The 21,879-nt window shown below is 40.9% G+C and overlaps 1 protein-coding gene across 2 annotated transcripts in view; it reads left to right on the top strand.

Annotated features, from left to right (window-relative positions):
• Positions 1 to 21,879, top strand: part of HIPK1 (homeodomain interacting protein kinase 1) — a 54,006-nt gene that overhangs the window by 25,914 nt on the left and 6,213 nt on the right. The window contains exons 4-14 of one of the 2 annotated variants that reach the window (XM_004699161.2): positions 3,495 to 3,614; positions 4,513 to 4,599; positions 5,392 to 5,576; positions 5,886 to 6,048; positions 6,882 to 7,107; positions 12,668 to 12,789; positions 13,687 to 13,821; positions 16,482 to 16,624; positions 17,220 to 17,402; positions 17,846 to 18,052; positions 20,084 to 20,325. In XM_004699161.2, coding sequence (XP_004699218.1) covers positions 3,495 to 3,614; positions 4,513 to 4,599; positions 5,392 to 5,576; positions 5,886 to 6,048; positions 6,882 to 7,107; positions 12,668 to 12,789; positions 13,687 to 13,821; positions 16,482 to 16,624; positions 17,220 to 17,402; positions 17,846 to 18,052; positions 20,084 to 20,325 — 1,813 coding nt within the window. The remainder of the gene's footprint in view (positions 1 to 3,494; positions 3,615 to 4,512; positions 4,600 to 5,391; positions 5,577 to 5,885; positions 6,049 to 6,881; positions 7,108 to 12,667; positions 12,790 to 13,686; positions 13,822 to 16,481; positions 16,625 to 17,219; positions 17,403 to 17,845; positions 18,053 to 20,083; positions 20,326 to 21,879) is intronic. The other variant, XM_045292197.1, reaches the window with a different exon arrangement.

Here is a 21,879-nt window from a genome sequence, read left to right as displayed (position 1 = left end):
GTGGGATCTGTAGATTATTGGGAAGCATTGCCGTCTTAGCTGTACTAATGAATGTGAGATGGTCTGTCTCGTTTGGAATGCTATTTAGAGTTTGGGTATCGTACTATTGTTAAGCCCATTTCTAGTAGTTTAATTCTTTTTGATACTGTTATTAGAATGCTTTGCTTAGCTCTGTTTTCAGATCGATTATTGCTATTGTGTAGATATATAAAATGGAATTTTCTCCATCTTTATAATCCTGTTTTCTCCCCACCCCCACCTTACCCCCATGGGTTTCTTAGCATTTTTCAGATGCAAGATCATGCCATCTGCAAATAAACATAGTTTTACTTCTCCCATTCCAATCTGGATGCTTAATTGCCCTGATAGAGCCTCCAGTACTGTGTTGAATTGAGGCAGCAAGAGTGGACATACATGTTTCCTTCCTGATCCTGGAAGAGAGCAGTCTCTTCCTATTAGTTATATTATTAGCTTTTGTTTTTTTTATAGATCCTGAAAATGCTGTGTCTGAGATTTTTTATAGCAAGTTAGTTAGTCTTTTGTTTGCCAGTCTTGAAGCCAGATATGTCTTTCCTCTCTAGATAGTTCCTACGTTTTTTGGAAGCATTTTAATTGTTTAAAATGAAAATTGACAAGTAGTACTTTGGTTTGCATAAATATAGGTTTTGGGGTTTTTCTTTTTTTAAGCTGTGTGAAAGAAGCATCTGCTTGGGGGCTTCCCATGCTCCCTTCACAGTGAAACTCACCTGTCATAGTAGATACTTCAAATGTCTCAGTTCTATACGTCATCATTATGGGGAAAAACACGATAAGCCAAGCCACAACAAATATAAACTGATAGTAGTTCCACCACGCAGAGATAATTTATATTATGTTTTGGTACCGTTTGTCTTTTTTATGTATAAATGTTTACTAAGCACTTCTGTGGTGCAAGTCCCTCCAGGCATTGGAAATACAGCGTTGAATACAAACATCATCCTTACCCTCATGAAAGCTAGGCTTTGGTGATGGGAAATAGACATTTGGTAATAATCATGCACATCATTGTACTATACAATTGAAGGGGTACATTTTATGAAGGAAAGATGTGGTTTGCTCTGCGTTGTATACAAGGAGCTTCAGAAAAGTGTGTGAAAATGTTATTCTCTTTTAATTCCATTTTTCCGTGAACTCTGAAGTCCCTTTATATGTGTGTGCATGCATCTCTGGACCATTTTTGTTCTAAATAGCTCTTGGTCGTACTCAGATTTTTTTCTCCTTTGTGATTATCCTAGTCCAGGTTATTTATGGCCATCACTTAACCAACTCACAATTTCAAAACCCAAATTCGAACCCCATTCCCCTAGCCTTTAGTGGTTTCCTCTTGCTTTCAGGAGGGAGGGCCGTTACTCGGCATGCTTCTGTATTCCTGCTTGGTCTGTCTCTCGTCTTCCTCTCTAGATTGATCGTACATGCTTTCTTTTGCTTTCCAGCCCCGTGGGCATCATTTCTGTGCTGATGAAAGGTGTCCTTCTGGCACAGGCCCTTGCACACTCTCGTCCCATAGTCCAGACTTCTTCTCCACTCCCACCCCCTTCCTTTTCTTCAGCAAATGCCTGCTCATTGTCCAGGGTCAGCCTTGCTTTCTCAAGGAGCTTTTTCTCACGGGATCCTGGTCTAGGTTAGGGTCTTTTACTGTGTAAGGGAGTCCCTGGCTTATGACTCCCTCATAACTCAGTTCTGGCATAAGTTAAATGCCTCATTGTTTCTATTGCTATTGCCGTTATCTTTCTAAAACTAATCTTTTTTTGTCTCTGGGGGTTGGCATGAGAATGATAACATCAATTAATTAAATGTTGCAACATTGTATGTAGTACATATTACTAATGATAAAATATGCAAAAAGGTAAAAAAAAAGATAGCTGTAGTTCATTGTTACTCAAATATGTTGCTAAGTCTGGACCACCTGTATATTTATAGAACCTGTTTCTTTTTCTTCAGGATGCCAACTTATTTGAATTACACATTCAGTATCTGTTTCTCTCACTAGACAGAAAACCGTGAGAGCAAGAACTGTGCTTGTTGTTAAAATCCCCACTGCCTGGTGCAAGCTCATTAAAATAATAAATTGTACTTCATAAAGTTATGTTCCGTGGAAGCTTATAGATATAGAGAAGCAAGTATGCTCTGTTTTATCAAATCGAAGACTCCTTTAATTGAAAAATGTACCACTTTTTTTTTGGGGGGGGGTTGTTTTACCCTATCATTTTCAATGTCCACACAGTTTTTCATTTTACAGGTTTTATTGTGGCTTTCAAATGGTTCATGGATTTTTGTATGCAAAAGAAATTTATGTCTAAAATTCTGTTTTGCTGAGGCTGTAGTTTTTGGTCATCAGTTCTGGAGCCTCCCAGATTTGGAACAATATCCTGCTGTTTTTTAGAATGGTCTTATGTTGGCCGGCTAAGTTTGTCTAGTAAGCCATACTTTGCTGACTCTTAGTTACATTCTTAAAGACTCGAATAGTGGTTCTCAATCTTCCTAATGCCGCGACCTTTTAATATAGTTCCACATGTTGTGGTGACCCCCTCCATAAGATTATTTTCATTGCTATTTCATAACTGTAATTTTGCTACTGTTACGAATTGGGCAGTCCCTGTGAAAGAGCCGTTTAGCCCTTAAAGGGGTCACAACCCTCAGGTTGAGAACTGCTGTTCTTGAGGGTCCCAAAGAGTTCCACTCATGTGGCTTATCCCTACCAATATTGACTGCAGTAGAATGAAAACAGAATTCAGGGCAAGGGGGTGGGGAGATTTATTTTTTTGCTTATAAATTTCTTCTATTTTTATCTCAAATACGGCCATTCATACGATGGTGGGGATTAAAACGTTGTCTCTTATGTTGCTCTCCAGAGTGGGGAGGAATACAAAAGCGAACAGAAGTGTGACTAATGAAAATGAGGAAAATGTAAAACTCAAGACTATCAAAGCACACGATTACTGAGAATGAGAGCAATGTTCCTGTTGTATTGCCCCTTCCTGTGCACTAGTGAGATGAAAGTGAAAAGGGCAAGTAACTGCTCAGCGCGGTTACGAAAATAGTTTGGCTTCATGAACAACCCAAGAAAGGTTTGTCGGGGACCGCAAGGGTACCCAAACTATACCTTGTAAGCCGTTGGCCTACTACATTGTAGGTGCTCAGTAAAAGTTGAATAGATAAGCATGCTTACCAGGTTGAACACGAAGTGAGATTAAGTGTTAAAATTTATGATCGGCGAGAGCAACTCTAGTAATTTTGAGAAGGTAAAATTAACAAAAGCTCAAGTAGCCAAGGGAGAAAGGTTGGAAGAGGATTTCCCCCTAATCTTTCTGATTGGCTATATATATATAGATATATACACATGTATATATCTATATATATACATATATATATCTCCAGGAGATAAAACTGTTTTAATGGAGTTGTCCTTCATGATTTCATGTTTCACTCCACTTTGGTATGTTTTGCTGTTTCAGATTCGTTACATTTCACAAACACAAGGCCTGCCCGCTGAATATCTTCTCAGTGCTGGTACAAAAACGACCAGGTTTTTCAACCGAGATCCCAATTTGGGGTACCCACTGTGGAGGCTAAAGGTCTGTCTTCCCAACCGGGCGTCTCCTGCTTCCCCTAACTCTGTTGCACTTGAAGTTTAGTTAGCAGATTCTGGAGGTGGGGGAGGGAAAAGGAGAGGAGGAAGGTATGTTTATAGTAGGAAATACTTTGAAAATTATTTCATTGTACCCATTCGGCCTTATCCTTAATTTTAAACAAGATCAAGATAAAACAAAACAAAAAAACCTATGAGGTGCCAGTTCACTTGGCTGCAAGTTTTGTGTGTGTATTTTGATCAGCAGCTGAGAGGGGGTGTAGACAATAGTATTTATTACTATTACCTGTCAAAAGAGCTACAGTAATTTTGTAAAATCTGTTTTTTAAGAGAATTCTCAATAAACCTGTCAATACTCACTGTATTTTTCTAACTGCCTACATAATACCTTGTTTGTTTTTTGAAATGATTACGTTCTTTTTATATCTGACCCTCTTCTTTTGAGAAATCTCTCAATAATTTGACTCATTTGAACAGTTATCATATATACTTGAGTATAAGCTGACCCGCTATCAGCTGAGGCACCTAATTTCACCACAAAAATTGCATTAAAAATGTGCTGAAAAACTCGGCTTTATACACGAGTATAGATGGTAGTTACCATGTGAAGTATCAATTCGTTTGAAAATAGCTGTAAGAGAAAACTGGTAATGTTACTTCTCACCTGAAGTGAACTGTATCGTTGTATTGTGGATTTATCACTTAAGCATGGATAGATTACCAAGGTTACATCTCTCCACTGGAGGATTTTCGGGTTGCAAAGCATTTTCATGTTTGCCATCTATGGCTGACAAGGTGACAGTACTTGTTTGTATTCTGGCTTTAATTTAGAATAAAAAGTGAAAATAATATATAGATGGAATTTTTGAAATCATATTTTACAGACACCTGAAGAACATGAACTGGAGACTGGAATAAAATCAAAAGAAGCTCGGAAGTACATTTTTAATTGTTTAGATGACATGGCTCAGGTGAGCACGGGAAGTTCTTAAAGTCTAGGCATTTGAGGTAGATTCAAAAAGTGCATGGGGAAAAAATGCCAGTATCTTTTCATTCCATTTTTCTACAAACTTTTCAGAACCTTTCATGTGTTTCTCTCTTCAATCAGAGCCATGTTTCTATCAGTTATACTCAGCAGATTTAATCTGTTATCTCTAGTATACCTTTCCAGTAGTTGTTTTTCCCCCTCCCTTTCCATAGTTATAGGACTTACTGGGGACATAACTGGCTTCCGGTTTTTGAAGAGAAAAATACTTTAATATTCTGCCATGTATTAAAAGAACATGTACGTTCTAACAGAAGATACTTTTAGACGTAATCCTTGCTTTTTGCTTACCTTATCATGTTGCATGTCAATACTTTAAAATCTTGTTTATGAAGGATTCCTTTTTATCACATTCTTTTTCTACCATGGAACTATATATGAGTGCTAACTTACTCTATTGCATAGTATGTTCTAAACCTAAGCACCTTAAGGTACTATATCTTACAATATTTTCTACAATGGAAATTTTATGTTTAAATAACAAGAATCACTTTTGCTTCCAAATTTTGAATGAAAAGAACTCATCTTTGTTTTACCCACAAACTTCAGTGAGTATTGACATAAGTGAGCTTCCTCCTCCAGAAATGACTATACTGTCATAAAAAGAAGTGCCCAGGTTTCTCTCTTGATCACTCTAATTTGGAGAAGAAGGAAGGGACTTAGTTTCAGCATGAAAGTGTAAGTCAAGGTATGATATTTCTCAATTTTTCTTGGAAAGGTGAATATGTCTACAGACTTAGAAGGAACAGACATGCTGGCTGAGAAGGCCGATCGAAGAGAATACATTGATCTCTTAAAAAAAATGCTAACAATTGATGCAGATAAGAGAATTACTCCTCTGAAAACTCTTAACCACCAGTTTGTGACAATGACTCACCTTCTGGATTTTCCGCATAGCAACCAGTGAGTATGGTATTGTGTGGGGCGTTTTGCCATGATACACAGTTCTCAGTTGGCACACAGTCTAACAGTAAAATCGAACAGCAGTTTGGATGCTTGTATATCGACTCCCTGCTGCTTCTCTTTCTCGTGAGATGAAACATTAGATGTAGTCTTTCCCTCTTTATGGTTACATTGGAACTCAGAGTTAATTGTATATCTGAGCATACTTAGAAGAAATAAAACCAAACTCTGATCCAGCTTGACTGTGACTTGTTTGCTATGTGTTTAAGTCTAGCAGTCATTTCAGTAATTCTTTCATCTCTCTTTCAGCGTTAAATCTTGTTTTCAGAATATGGAGATCTGCAAGCGAAGGGTCCACATGTATGATACTGTGAGTCAGATCAAGAGCCCTTTCACTACGCATGTTGCTCCTAATACAAGCACAAATCTGACCATGAGCTTCAGCAACCAGCTCAATACAGTGCATAATCAGGTAGGCATTCAGTAAATGTGTTTGGGAATTCAAGGCTAAGAGGAATAACATAAAGGAACTAGTAAATTGAGTACAATGAGGTAAAGAACCCGGTCTTTGCTTTGGCAGTTCTGTTGCTTATGAATATCCTACTTGGCAAAAATGATGGAAAGCGAGGGTAGACCAATATAGACTGTCAAAAGAGCATTATTATGGCCTAACTATGTCCTTGTAGTTTTAACATCATTAAGTAAATGCACTACTATTATACTGCTTTCAGCCAAGTGGCTTTCTTTCTCCTTGTCCATGAAAGGGTTTATTGGTTTCATTACATCTCGTGAAAAGGGTTTACAATAATTAACTGTAAGAGCTGGTTTTGCATTTGTTTGCTAACCAGGGACTTAAGTGTGTTTCTGAAAATGTAAGCTTTCCAATTTCTTAGGTGGATTTTTTAAATGAAAAACATGAGTTTTAGTGGGATTGAACATTCAATAGCATTTTGCACAGGGGGTGGGGAAAGGGCAGGGGATTATATGAGGGGGCTTCAAAAAGTTTGTTGAAAAAATGGAATTAAAAGAAAATGGAATTTTCCCACGAACTTTTTGAAGACCCCTCATATACGATATATAAGACCTCAGCCAGCACAAGACCAGTTTTTTGTTCTTTGCTTGCTTATTTGATCTTATGCCTTTAATTGAGGGATTGAGAAATCTGAATTTCTTAAGCAGAGAGTTACTTCAAAGACAGCTAACCTGTTTTAAACTTTTAAGTTTTTCTGGGGAGGTTCTGTGTATGTAATAACATTGTTATTTCCATGCTGTATCAGTGTACAAATATAATCCTTTTGTTTTTAGGCCAGCGTTCTAGCTTCCAGTTCTACTGCAGCAGCTGCTACTCTTTCTCTAGCTAATTCAGATGTCTCCCTCCTAAACTACCAGTCTGCTCTGTACCCATCGTCTGCAGCACCAGTTCCTGGAGTTGCCCAGCAGGGTGTTTCCTTGCAGCCTGGAACCACCCAGATTTGCACTCAGACAGATCCATTCCAACAAACATTTATTGTGTGTCCACCTACTTTCCAAAGTAAGTGGGGACTTTGGTGTCGTATGATATTATCTTTCTGCTTTCAGCAGATCTTTATTTCAGGTGTCTATTTGTTTAGGTCTTATCTTTGACAAATTTAAAGGATCCCCGATAGCACTGTGGACTGCAGGGTTGGCAGTTCAAACACACCAGCATCCTCCAGGGGAGAAAGATGAGGCTGTTTGCTGCCATAAAGTTTCACAGTGTCAGAAACCGTATATAGGGTTGCTATCATTGAGAATTGACTCGGCTCCTCACCCCTCCACCCCCAACTATCATGATCCCAAATCGGGCTAGAGCTGAGCATGTACTCTGGTACAGATAAGAAGAGCTCTTGGCACACGGACTCCAGGATAGCTAAACCCCTCAGGAACAACAATGGGGGTAGTGATACCATGAGGGTAGGGGGAAGGTGGGGGGAGAAAGGAGGAACTCTTTGCAATGATCGACTTATAACCACCCCCATCCCCATCCAGGGTGATGAACAACAGAAACATGGGTGAAGGGAGACAGTGGATGGTGTAAGATTTGAAAAGAATTGTAATTTATAATTTTAAAGGGTTCGTGAGAGTGGGGGAGGGAGGAGAAAAAAGGAACTGATACCAAGGGCACAAGTAGAAAAGTGTGATGGCAACATATGTAACAATGTGCTTGGCACACTGGATGTGTGGATTGATACAAGAACTGTAAGAGCCCCCAATAAAATGATTAAAAAAAAAAAAAAGGACTCAGTGACAGTAGTTTTGATTTGGGCTTTTGGCTGATAAATTAAACTCTTTTTTTCTGCTAATACAAGTAACTGAAATTAGCTGATATCACAAGTGAAATTTTTCTTTCTATAGAATTTCTGATATAATTAGATATATGATTATATTTGTAATTATAATACTTGCCGACACATTGTTGGGCATTCAATTAATATTTCCTTAAATGGACCACCTAATACTAAATTTTTTTGCCCATTGAGGCCTTGTCTCAATGTCATATATCTTAAAGAACTTTTTATCTCCCGATATACAAGACATACATCCTGGAAAAATTTATTGTACATGGAAATGCTTTATATTGAATCTTGTCTCTTACATTATTCCATTTAAAATAATAATTAGTTGCCAAATAAAAGGGACTTTTATTCTAAAATGTAAAATATCATACTTAGGAATATGGGACTGTCTTAAATTACATTTAGAGAAAGTGAAAGATCATTCTAGAAGCAGAAATACTTGTTTGAAAAGGCAGTAGGATTATCTACTTCAGCTTATGAAATCATATTGTCCCTGCAAAGCTGCTGTCAACAGAGGAACAAAGTGACCGAAAAAGGAGGCTCTGCCTTCAGGTGTCACAATACGATTTTAATTTTAAATTTCCACCCCACCTCATTTCATCATTGCAGAATTGTAGACCAGTTGGCCGAGTTTTTTTTTCCCCTTCCTGAAATAAATGTGTATTTTTTAATCTGGTGAATCATTTCAAAGGTTAAATCACTGTCCAGAAACTGCCCAGCAGCACACTTGCCTTCTGTACTGAGTCAGAGCCTCTGGGGCAGACCGGGACTCAGCCTTCTCATTAACACTTTACTTAGAAGTGGATAGCATTTTTAATCTTTTTTACTTCAGTTACATACTGATTGTGACTCTTGTTTGTTTGGTTTCTGACAGAGTCGGAGCAAGCAGAAGGAAAAGAGGGGATAGGGGAGACTGAAAGATTACCGGGAGGACAGGAGAGCGATAGCGATGTAAACCAGGGAGAAACCGCAGGGAGAGCGGAGGAGCAGATTCAAAACCTGTAAATGCAAACATAGCCTACGTAACCAAATTATTTTCTGCATATGTTTCATAACAGTAAACTCGATACTTTGGGTCATCCTTATGCTGAATTATGCTACTAGTAACACTGGGCAAGCTTGCCTCTCCTTCCTGTCCCCCTTTTCCAAAACGTGAGTTCCATGGGGATAGTTTTCTGATGTGGGGTGCTGAGGTGTTCTGCATCTCCTCAGGTGAGAAGGAGTGGGGCAGATGGACTTCTGAGTTGACTTAACAAAACAAAACACAAACTGAGGAGGGAGAGGCGGGGTGTGTGGGATGTCTTTTTGTGGTATAATTAGGTAAGTATGAGTTTCGGGACTGTTACTCTTTTCCTATTGAGAAGTGTGGGCATTAGGTAAAGAGCAAAGTTTTACATTTCTATATAAAAGGGAATGTCAAAACTAAGGTGATGATGCCATCTGCTGTGTCCTGTTACTCGGTGCCAGATACTGAACCAAATGCTTTGTTTAACATGCATTAAGTCATCCTCACAAAAACCCCGGGAGGTCAGTCAGCCTGCTTCATAAATGAGAAAATGACAACATCAGCCCTTCCTCTGCTTGAAGGCCTTCGAAGACACTCAGGGCCCAACAACAGCGTGAACCCAGGCGGTGGGGGTCCCAGCGGGTGTGATTTGACAGAGCCTCCTCTGTGCTGCCACTCGGTATTGGGTCTTCTGTAGATGTCAGGCCTTTCCTCTGCTTGGCCAGCCACAACCATATGCTGCTTTCTGCCCAGCCCTCCTTTAATCCAGGTTGTCCACTTTTCTTTCACCGTCTGTTCTTTTTAACAAATGCCCATCTCCTTAGAGGAGGATAGACTTCATCAATTAGGCAGCTGTACATTTCTTAACATCGTCCAAGGTTATTTTTCTTTATTTTTATTGTGCTTGATTACTAGGGGGCTTCAAAAAGTTTGTGGGCAAGTTCCACGATCTTTTTGTTCCATTTTTCTGTGAACTTTTGAAGTGCTTTCATAGATGACACCAAAATGCTTGCCATTTCAACCATTCTTCCACATGCAGTTCAGGAACATGAAAGACACTCCACTTGCTGCGCAGCTACCACTGCTTCTGTATGTAATGATCTCTGTCATATCGGATCAAATCCCCCACATCAAAGCTAATCCTTTAGTTGCAGAAAGTGGGAGAACCTCCCAAATTGTTAGCTTTGGTTAATTATTTGTTTCACTTGTGGTTCTCCGAAGAAGCTAGTTTTAAACTAGTTTGATTCCTGAGGTTTAGCCTAAATTACAGCTATCCGATACTTTGAGTCTTATTTATAGGTCAGTACCATAAATACTGAGGAGACCAGGTGGTGGTGTGGTTAAGTGCAAGGCTGCTAACCCGAAAGTTGGTGGTTTGAACCCACCTGCTGCTCCATGGGAGAAAGCTGAGGCAGTCTGCTTTCCTAGTTTTACAGCCTTGGCAGTTCTGGTCTGTTCTATAGGGTTTACTATAAACAGTGCTTTCCATACTATTCCAGACAATACACATTTACTTAGCGATAACTAGTTTTTATTTTGCTTAGTGCTAATTGTTCTCTTTTACATCATCACCCTAGGAGCCATTACTGAGCATCTGTAATGAACACTATTGCCTGAAATTTTGCTTCCTTGATTCCTCCAATTTGTGGGAGCTTGTAAGATTAACATTGACATGGTTTTGCAGTTAACCATGAGTCCTGGGAATAAACACAGGAATTTCGGTGTTGTTTAGTTTTTTTTGTTTTGTTTTTTAGTTAAATAGCATAGTGTAAGGAAGCATGGCAGGCATTTAAAAAATCTTGATATCTTTAATAGTTCATTGCCACCCCCCTCCCCACCTCGTGTTTTAATGTATGTAGCAAGACTGGGCCTTCTACTCCCATAAACAGTTAGTCTTCGAAATCCACAGGGGGTCGCTAGGGGTCAGCATTGTCTGGACGGCAGTGAGTTCAGTTTTTTAGAGCATACTTTTAAAAGTTACTTTTAGCATTTCAGTTCAGACTTACTAGTTTTCTTACTTTGTACATGTCTGGGCTGTATTTACCTGTATGCCAGCCTGTAGTGAATTCACTGAAATGGAAAATCAGAAGACTGACTTGTTGAAGCAGCAGCATCAGGACTCATGACTTTGATTTATGTGACTCCTTAACAATATGGTGATAAACTGGTTGATGATCAGTTAGAAAACGTCACTGAAGGAGGAGTCTTCTGATGACAATGGGCACGTACTCATTTAATAGAACCGTCGGCATTTAGTGAACCGGAGGCATAATAGACGTGTAAAGTTCTTTTCATTGAAGGCAGAGAGCTTTTAAGAAGTCTGTCTTCTCAAGTCTTGGCCCAAAAAGGAGCTCCGTGAGTCCCCCTTTCCCAGGATGAGCTACTCCCATGATAGGAAACATTTATTCCACACTTGTGCCCGGATCAGAATGTATAAGAAGGAGAGGTAAGACAGGGCCACTGTTTAAAGATGGTCACAGCAGAGTGAAGCTGGCATCATAAGACTTTCCTGGAAATAGTCATTAAAAAGATTTTTTGCTTTGAACAAAGGGTTCTTGATTTTCATAGCTGTCCATAAGAGAGCCTTGTTAGACATCTGTCACTGATGAGAACAGAGAGTAGATTTTGAAAATAGGAAGAAAGTGTGCTCATAAAGCCCACCTGGCAGCATTTTAATACTTTATTGGCAGAATGTCTAATTTACATACTAGTTAAAAATAAAATATATGACTAATTTGTGCTTGGAATTCCATTTTGAGGAGTGGGAGAAAACATCCACTTAATGCATTTTAAATAAAAAAGGAGGTATCTAAGAGGGTGAATTCTTTAACTTTTTACCATTTTTCCTTATCAGATTAACCAAAGTTGTAATCACATTTGCCACTTTGATTTTACTGGTTAAAAAAAACCTCCCCACCCCCAACCTGTCTAAGATAAGGAAAAATTTTTTTACATTTTATGAACGTGGGAGGGTGGGGGAGGGAGGGATAAAAGGAGCTGATAATAAGGACTGAAAATGACAATGGCAACATATGTACAAGTTTGCTTGGTATAATTGATATATGGATTGGTTTGTTGTTTTTTTTTAGCTCATGTAATATAGTTCAATATTCTTTTTTTTTTTTTTAACATTTTATTAGGGGCTCATACAACTGTTATCCCAATCCATACACACATCAATTGTGTAAACCGCATGGATTGTTACAATATTTGTGAGAGCCCCCAGTAAAATGATTTAAAAAATAATTGTAGGGGGGGAAAAAATCATTAAAAAAAATTTAAATGATTAAAAAACTTTCCCCCCTACTGGATTAAAAGGTATATGTTACTTACAAGTGGAGTGCTCACCCCAAACCCCCTCCCCAATTACAAAAGGTCTTCAGAAAGTGCATGCAAAAATGGAATTAGACGATAATGGAATTTTCCCCTCAAACTTTTAAGAGCCCCTTGTTGTTAATGGGATACTGTTATATTTTGAATGTTGTTGGATTAAAAAAACAAACCACACACACCTAGAATTTTTTCAAAGTAGCTCTCCCAGTAGCACACATCTTATGAATGTGGCCTGAATGGAATAAACGAGTCTCCCTTTTCTTACTTTTTTTTTTAAGCTCGTAAAAACCTTTATGGAGCTCTTTATCTTTAATGTGCAGGATTAAAATCTGGCTAATAGATTGTTTGAGTAGAAAGCTTAAGAGCCACCAGCAACCTAAATGAACAAGAAGAACTCTAGACCTTGCAAAGCAGTTTAACTGTGCTATTTTCCATAGCTGGATTACAAGCAACAACAAAACATTCTGGATTCCCTGTGAGGATGGATAATGCCGTGCCAATTGTACCCCAGGCTCCGGCTGCTCAGCCGCTACAGATTCAGTCAGGAGTTCTTACACAGGTAAAAAGCCAAGAGCGACTTGGATACTAAGTATTGTCGAAAGCACTTTGGAAAATCAGAAATTTTGTTCTAGCAAATGGTATTCACTTTAATGAAAAGATCTTTCTTGGTCACGATTCAGTGGACTTGAAAATGAAGCATCTCTGTAGGACAATGTACTAATTGCCACCACAATCACAACTCAGCCTGTGTCTTTGTGGGGGCATTGAGGATTATTTATCTGCTGAGTACATGTACTCTTAATGTTGAGGGTTGGGGTTAATGTTTTACTTTGGAGCTCTTAGAAGACACGGGGGTGGGGTGGGGTGTGTGTGCAGGGGGTGGCATTGGGTTCTAGAGTATAAAGTTCCTGAACTCTTGCTCATGTAATGGCCTTGTGACTTACTCTTTCAGAATCTCATCACGGTTGAGAGGCTGCACCCACCAGGCTGCCTCTTCAAATAGTGCAGTCCTCCATTGCCTGGTTAACCCAGGCTGCAGGACACCCTCAAACCGTGCACTTGCCGTAGAGCATGCAACTAAGACGATCCAGACAATCATGAAGTATTTACATAAGCCATAGACATTCTGATTCTCAGTGCTTTATGTAAATGTGTGTGGCCCATGGCACATAGCAAACCCTGACACTCCAAAACCCTCATTTATGAGAACGAGGAGGGATTCTGAACAGATGCCTTTGTTAACAGGCTTTTGTGGAACTAATCCTCTGAATCTGGTCCAGGAAGGATTTCTGTACTTTTTTTGCTCTGCGCCCTTGTCAGTGGACCTAGGGGGCGAATGCGGTGCAGAGGTCACGGGGAAGGTTGTGTGTAATCACCTGGGGGGATGAGAACCCTTCTGAATCCCGATAACCTGCCACCATGTTTGTTTCACTCACCTGCCTAATCTACGTTTCAGGGAAGCTGTACACCACTAATGGTAGCAACTCTCCACCCTCAAGTAGCCACCATCACACCGCAGTATGCGGTGCCCTTTACTCTGAGCTGCGCAGCCGGCCGGCCGGCGCTGGTTGAACAGACTGCCGCTGTACTGGTAATTCCCCTCACTTGATTGTGTTACTAACGGAGTTTCTTTGGTTTCTTTCTTTCTTTTTTTCCTGTTTGTTTTTGTTCTGTTTTCTTCTGGTTTCCTTATTTTTCCCAAAAAAAGAAAGAGAAAAGAAAAAAAAATTTTTTTTAAACTTAGACTTTGCAGAGGGCATGGAAGCATGTGCCATCTTGTGGCTATGTTCTTGCTACATCTTTAATGTTTCATTGTTTCCCCCCCCACATTGCTGCAGCCCTGTTTCACTCTGATGTTCAGTGTAGCCCGAGCGCTTGGTTCTTCTTTGGCAGCTTAGTGGGAGCACAGCTCTGGGTGTAGCCTCAGAAGAGCTTCAGCCCTGTTATCTGCTCTCTGCCCTCTTTCTTACCTTCTGGTCTTTGAGAATGAAGGAATTGGCCTTTCGTTTGGCTCTGCTACAGGTACACCCAAATGGCCAAAGTTTGAGCTCATTGGCAAGTTAGCTTCTGTCTTTTGTTCTTTTAAGCTTTGACAACTTTCATGCATGTAGAAATGCTTAATTTATAGCTTTTTAAGTTGGTATTAACCTTCCTTCTGCTACCCCATGAAGTTAGCTCTTTTAGGCACTCACTCAGGATCAATGGCAGCTTACATCCACAGAAAAACATTCCCTTTAGAATGCCTTTAGATTATATTTCATTTGTTGTTTGGAATTAAAGATGAGCTACATTTTAAGACTTCAAAAGGGGAAATTACTTTGCCAACTAGATCTTTATACAAAGGTGAAAATAATGGCCGGCAAACTTCATGCACCCATTATGTATACCTTTGTTATCTAAAGTCAGTGGGGGGTGGGGTGGGGGTGGCGAGCATTACTGACAGAAGTGGCAGATGTAAGAGTATGGGGGCAAAGAGATAGGAAAAACAAATAAGCTGGGCTTCGAGTTGAATTTTAGGATTTGTCACCTGAAGAATAGTGGTTTTTGGAGTTTTTTTGTTTGTTTATTTGGGGGAGCTAGAATTGCTGATTGGAGATTCAACATATTTCCTTACTTGAAACTGCAAAATTAGGTAAGCTTTTAAAAATCGAAGTGATACTTTTGAATCCTGGTGTTTCTCCATCTTCCAAAGTAGCTTTAAATATCTTGTGATGTTTTTCAAGTACTCATGTGAGTGGAAATACTTCTTCCAGAAACATACTTTGGTTGTTGGGATGTGTTCTGACTTTAACTCTCTCTCCTCCAAATTAACTTTTCAAGTATAAAACCTGAGTGCAAGGGACTCAGATATACTTCCCAAGCTTGATCGATCCAAGCTGCTTGCTCACCTATGGTTTCAAGGTTGGGCACGCTAATGGACACTTCTCCTTTGCTGCTTCTCTTAAGTTTGCATTAGCCATTTGCTAAGCTTTGCATATTTTTGTCCTTCCTCTGTCAAAACAGTTCGTCGCTTGGAACGCCAGATTTCTGCCTCACGTTGGAATGTTATTTCTTGCTCTGTATTAAACTACATGCTTTGTCTTGTGCAGGTGTTGGCTTATGGAAAGACGCATGGTGTGACTTAACATACTTCTCTTATTTTTTGTTCTGTTTTGTTTTGTTTTAAATTCTGCTTATGGTAGCAGATGTGTTTGCAGTTTTCTCTGCTTTGAAGGCTTCTTGTTTGGAACCAGTCTTTGTACCAAGTGGATCTGTAACTTGCAGAAATATTTCTAAAACAGTATGTAGTGATTGTTTTGCAGTTCAAAATCTGAGACAGGATTGCCAATATGTACCCAAGCATTGTAGATATTGTACTGCAGAATTTCCCCTTTAAACGGGGAACTTTCAAATCTTTTCCCATTTCCTTAGGAAGTTCCTCAGAATTGCTCTGAGTAAGAAGTACAAAAAACCCATATTTGGCCGGTAGTCTATTACAGGTGACATGGCCTGCTAAAAACCGGAACATGTATTTGCTTGTAATGATCAGTTTTCTATGGAAGTCTGTTTCTATAAATGATACTTGAGATAATGTAAATAAACCTTAGGCAACTATTAAAAACAGGTGATGCACTTTGCGACTATTTCTTAAATATTTTACTTATTGCTGTATTCTCCAATTCTGCCGTACGGCTGCAAATGATGAGGTTAGCTTTCTCTTGCTAGTAGCATAAGCTTGTTTGCCAAAGGATTTTGGCCTTTGGTCATCCACATCTGGCTCCATTTTCCAAGTACTACCCTTTTTAAAAAGTGAACAATTCTGCCTTTTGTTTTATGGCTGAATTGACCCGATGTCTTCTCTGATTGGAACTAAAAAATTTTAAATTCCTGTTTTTAATTTCAAAGCAGTTCGCTTAACTCTTTTAAGGACTGTGTATTAAATCTTTGTGAAAACAATATCCCCAGCATTTATCCAGCACTTGCTTCTGAACTTTCAGACTCCTTTCCTCTTATCGCAGGGGTCTTCTTTGCTGGTCACCTTGGTCACCTGCTCATGGGAAATGGCCAAGAGAAAGCAGTTTGCCCTTATTCCCTGTTGATATGATTTGTAGCCTTGGCCCCTCTGACCTTTCTCTTTTTAAAATCTCTGCAAGTTAACAATCTACATGCAACTTCTTTTAAGATACATATTTTTCTTTCATCTGAAAAACAAAAACAAAAGAAAAAGCGAAAAAAGTCAAGTGTTGGGTCTCTCTGTGTGTTTCCTTGCAGCAAGCTTGGCCTGGAGGAACCCAGCAGATTCTCCTGCCCTCAACCTGGCAGCAGCTGCCTGGAGTAGCGCTCCACAACTCTGTCCAGCCCACAGCAGTGATTCCAGAGGCCCTGGGCAGTGGTCAGCAGCTAGCCGACTGGAGGCAAGTGCCCCGTGTTTTTCTCTGGGACATCCCTAGGGTAGGGGCACTTGATGGCCTAGACAGTGGTTCTCAACCTTCCTAATGCCGTGACCCTTTAATACAGTTCCTCATGTTCCCCCAAAACCATGAAATTATTTTTGCTGCCACTTCGTAATTATCATTTTGCTACTGTTATGAATTGGTGACCCCTGTGAAAGGGTCGGTTGACCTCCAGGGGGGTCGCGACCCACAGGTTGAGAACCGCTGGTCTAGAGACACCTCAAAGAGGGAAGGAGAAAATAAGAAAGGAGACATTGATCTCTGTCTGAAATCCTTGGTGCTAATGATTCCCATCAGACTAGGAGATGGAGTTTATAAGAAAACTTTGAAGTAAAGTAACAGTAGGTTCTAAGATTGGGAACCATTTACTCCAGACTTAAAGAAAATGTTAGGCACCTGGAAGCCAGAGATTAAAAGCCCAAGATGGGTAATTTAGTTCCCCAGCTTTAAAAATAAAATGCAACTCTACCCATTTCAACCGATTTTAATGCCTGGTTTGGTTGATCCTGGCTCTCTGGGGGGTTTGAAGTCACCCCGTTTTTTTCTGTTCCCACAGGAATGCCCACTCTCATGGCAACCAGTACAGCACGATCATGCAGCAGCCGTCCTTGCTGACTAACCATGTGACTCTGTCTGCTGCTCAGCCCCTGAATGTTGGTGTTGCCCATGTTGTTAGACAGCAGCATTCCAGCTCCCTCCCTTCCAAGAAGAATAAGCAATCTGCCCCGGCCTCTTCCAAGTAAGTCTTCGTGAAGGCCATAGTTAAGCAGTGCCCGTATGAGACATCAGGCGCCCAGTGTTTGGAGTGTGGCAGCCAGCACCTGCCAAATTGAGGATGTGCTCACATTTCCATCTGGGCATGCAAGCAGGTGTGGCCTGCTGGTTATCTTCCTGGATCTAAGCCTTCTTCAGATGGTTTTTGCGTTTTTCTGCCCACCTCACAGAGTGAAATTTGACCAAGAGTTAGTCAAGGGGCATACCAAAAATGTTTTCTGTTGTTGTTTGCTGCTCTCATGCCTAAAACCCCTGACCAGTGTTGTTGCTGCCTTTTTCACTGGGGTTCTTATAGTTGTGGGCCTTAGTTCACTGGCACAATTAAAAGGAAGGGAAGAAGAGATGGAAAGGGTTCTGGGGAAGGGGGTCGAGGACTGAGCCATCTTTCCCTGTGCCCCTTTCCTGCAGGCCCTCTCTAGACACATTGCCTTCCCAAGTCTACTCTCTGGTTGGAAGCAGCCCCCTTCGCACCACGTCTTCATACAACTCCCTAGTCCCCGTCCAAGACCAGCATCAGCCAATCATCATTCCAGACACTCCCAGCCCTCCTGTGAGCGTCATCACCATCCGCAGTGACACTGATGAGGAAGAGGACAACAAGTACAAGCCCAATAGGTAAGACAGTGGAATGATGCCCTGGCTCTGCAGCTTGACCTCAGGCAGGTGGCTCTGTTTGGGTTGTGAAAGAAAGAGATGAGAAAGAGATGTTGTGTGATGAGTTTCCATAGCTGAGCATATATGGTTTTATAGTCATACCTGTGCTCATCCATTAAACCAGCCTTGTAGACAACAGGTTTATATTGGCAGGCTACTCTAGCTTGAAATGCACATTACACTACAGACAGGCTCCCTGCCTCCAAGCAATGTTATAATCTGAAAGCAGATACTAGAACCCAACCCAGCCTACTGCCATCGAGTGGATTCCGATGCATAGTGATCCCATAGGGCAGGGCAGAACTGTCTTTGTGGGTTTCCGAGGCTATAAATCTTTAAAGGAGCAGAAAGCCTCATAGTTCTCCCTAGAAGCAGCTGGTAGGTTTGAACTCCCAAGCTTGTGGTTGTCAGCCCAGTGTGTAACCCACTATGCCAGCAGGGCTTCTTAGATGCCACAGCAGAGGGATATAAATAAGAGTTCATTAAACCTGTAGACCTCAGCTTTGAGACCTAAAATGCTTATGAAATAAAATTTCAGTTTATCTCCTTTTATCACAGTCCCTTAGTACTTTAATTGGTCACTTAACTAAGAGAGATGACCCAGCTTTTTACTTAGGTAAGATTCAGACATAACGCTTAGAAGACCTAACGGATTCATATATACATTTAAATGAACTTGGAAAAGTATTTTTAACAATAAATGAAGTATTTGAAATAATAAAAATTTATTATTTGAAATTAAAAAATAAAGTATTTCAAATTTGTAAATTTGTGCACTGGAAACTGAATTTTGAAAGAGACCATCAGACTACTGGGGGAAGAGAAAAAGAGTGATTCTTCCAGTGAGGAAGAGTGACTTACACATAAGAGAAGTACATATTGGATTCCTCTGAATGATGTGCTAGTCTATTAGAAAGCAAGGGAAAACTCAAGTTAGTACACCCAATACCAAACCCTCTGCCATCACGTAGATATGACTTGCCGCAACCCTCTAGGAATTGCTCTGTAGGGTTTCCAAGACTGTAAATCTTCACAGGATCAGTTAGCCTCATCTTTCTCATGCAGAGCAGTTGGTGGGTTTGAACTACTGACCCTGAGGTTAACAGGCTGATGTTTTAACCCAGAGGGCCACCAGGGCTCTTTAAAGTTAGTGACTCAAACCCAGGTCCATCCAGTCAATTCTGACTCGTAATGGCCCTCTAGGACAGAGTGGAGCTGCCCCTTTGGGTCTCTGAGTCCTTGGAGGAGCAGCAAGCTTCTCTTTCTCAAGGGACTGATGGAGTCAAACTGCTAACGTATTCATAACCTAGTATGCCACCAGGCCTCCTTAGTTTGTAAAGTGAGGATCAATCAGTGACGGAATGAGAAAGTGGTTTTTATAGAGTAAGGAACAATTTGTATTCTAGAGGGGATATTAAAAAATGGGCTTAGAAGAGTATCATCACAATAATTGTCCCCAGGCAACTCAGAGAATGGCATACATGTCACTGAATTGTGCATGAAGGAAGTGTTGAATTGGCATGTGTTTTTATGTGCTTATTGTGTATATTGTAGCATGTGTATATATTGTGATAATATAAACGTGTATATTATAAACTTGTATATTAAAAAGTAAAATGGCTACATCACAGTAGTTCATGGAAATGGCGAAGAGGTACCATGGAGTTGTCGTTAGAGGTGTGGACTGGAGTGTCATCTGTCATGAGTCTGACTCTCTTACCTACCTGCGACCTTAACCTCCCCAGGCCCCGATTTCCTCATCTGCAAAATGGGCTTTGTAGAGCCCACTTGATATTCAGAGGAGTGTGGGGAGGACTTAATGAGGTGCGTGTAGGGTGTAAGAAAACGGCTGATTTGTAATAAACACTCAGTTTTGCAGCTGCTATTATTCTGGTTCCTGTCATCGTTGTCACCACCATCACAGAAAGACTGAAAATGGTTGACGGAACCCTGCTGAATGGGCTGTTGAAATTCTCTGTGCTTTCTTCTCAGCTCTGGCATGAAGCCAAGGTCCAATGTCATCAGCTACGTCACTGTCAATGACTCTCCAGACTCGGACTCTTCCTTGAGCAGCCCCTATTCCACTGACACCCTGAATGCTCTCCGAGGCAACAGCGGGTCTCTCCTGGAGGGGCCCGGCAGGGTCCTGGCAGACGCCGCCGGCACCCGCACCATCATTGTGCCTCCTCTGAAAACTCAGCTTGGCGACTGCACTGTAGCAACGCAGGCCTCAGGTGAGTGTCTTCACAGCTGGAGTGCATGCTTGCATGCTGTCATCTACCCAGATCGTTTACCCTGGTGCTCTACAGATAGCAGCCAGACATGCTTAACAGACAGTTAATTGAGCACTCGTCCGTGCAGGATGAAATGATTTGGCGCCACCTTTCCTTTTTTGTTGTTGCTTGTATTAATGTTAAGTGAGTGTGTACACAGGTTCAGAAACCCCTTCACAGTTGATGGGTGAAGGTGGACCAGATGTCTACAGGCAGGATGACGAACCGACACTTAGATTGGCCAGGAAATGCTAATATTAAAAATAGCTGCAAAAGTTTTCTGGCAAATAATATATCCTTTAGAGTTTGTCATAGCGATGGTATTTTTGTCAATTTTATTATCGACCCGATTCTGCCCTGCCCCCTTATTTTACTCTCAGATGGATACTCTAGTATCCATGGTATTCTTGGGTGGTGCTTGCTGCAGACACAGATGTTTCCTTCCCACTCCAAACTTCCCAAAGGTTCCTGGGGAGGGCAGTAGTAGGCCTGCAGTGAGTTCAGGACCCCCTGGTCCCTTCAGCTTTTTTTGGCTCTGCCAAGGGCCAATTGGATATTTAGAACAATCATTTCACGGCCATGCAAAATTATCAACTTAAAAATTAGCCTGCTCTACCTGATCAGACATTTCATTAACTCACTTTAATGCAATGGTGGGAACTTTTGGCTTTGGTGTGGTGTGTGGTGGGAGTTGGTATTGACGGTTATGTGGTTCTTGGGCCTGATATTCCCCAGCCTTGTCCTGAAGCCCTGGCACTTTCTGCCTGCAGTTAGAAGGAGAAAGAAACCGTGGAGAAGGCAGACACACTCTTAATCACTTTCACCTGATTCCATGGCCCCACCGAGGCAGGGCCCAGGAAATGCAGCCGTACCTGCTGCTCCCCAGTGGCACTCCACACCAAGGAAGTGTGGCAGCGTGTGTTTCTGTTGTCAGAGAAACCATCTCAGCCATACTTGTATACTGATTTCCTGTAGATTGTGTTAGTACTGTAGGCTCTAATTTGAGAGACTTTCAAAATACTAATCGAGAGGTTGAAGGTTCTACCCAGAGGCAGCTTGGAATAAGGTTCTAGAGCTGTTGAAAACCCCACAAACGCTCAGCTGTACTCCAACATGCATGGTGTCACTGAGAGTCGGGGTTCTCTCAGTGGTGGCTGGTCTTGTGCACAGCTCAGTCGGATTCTCTTCAGAAGAAGACAGCTGCTGCCCATTGCAGACCAGACAAACTTTCCTGGGAAATTTTGGGAGCTCTGTTCACTCTTGGATCCAAACAATGTGGACTACTCTCCAGGTCTCATAATAAATGCCTTCATTTTCTTTATGGGAACACAGGAGGAAGCAAAAACTTGAAAAAAGGTCTTTCTTTGCATTCAACTATTTTTAGTTTCTTAGATTTGAAGACAGTAAATGCCCAACAAGATACAACTTTGCCTTTCTGTAAATAAACCCTTTGGCGCTTCCACATCTTGAGAATGACCAATAGTTGTATATCAACTTTTTTATACTTGTTTCATC

The sequence above is a fragment of the Echinops telfairi genome, unplaced genomic scaffold (assembly GCF_000313985.2).
Source record: "Echinops telfairi isolate 266 unplaced genomic scaffold, ASM31398v2 ScPeMD7_443;HRSCAF=831, whole genome shotgun sequence".
In the NCBI taxonomy this organism is placed as follows: domain Eukaryota; kingdom Metazoa; phylum Chordata; class Mammalia; order Afrosoricida; family Tenrecidae; genus Echinops; species Echinops telfairi.
This window is presented reverse-complemented; position numbering and strand designations above follow the sequence as displayed.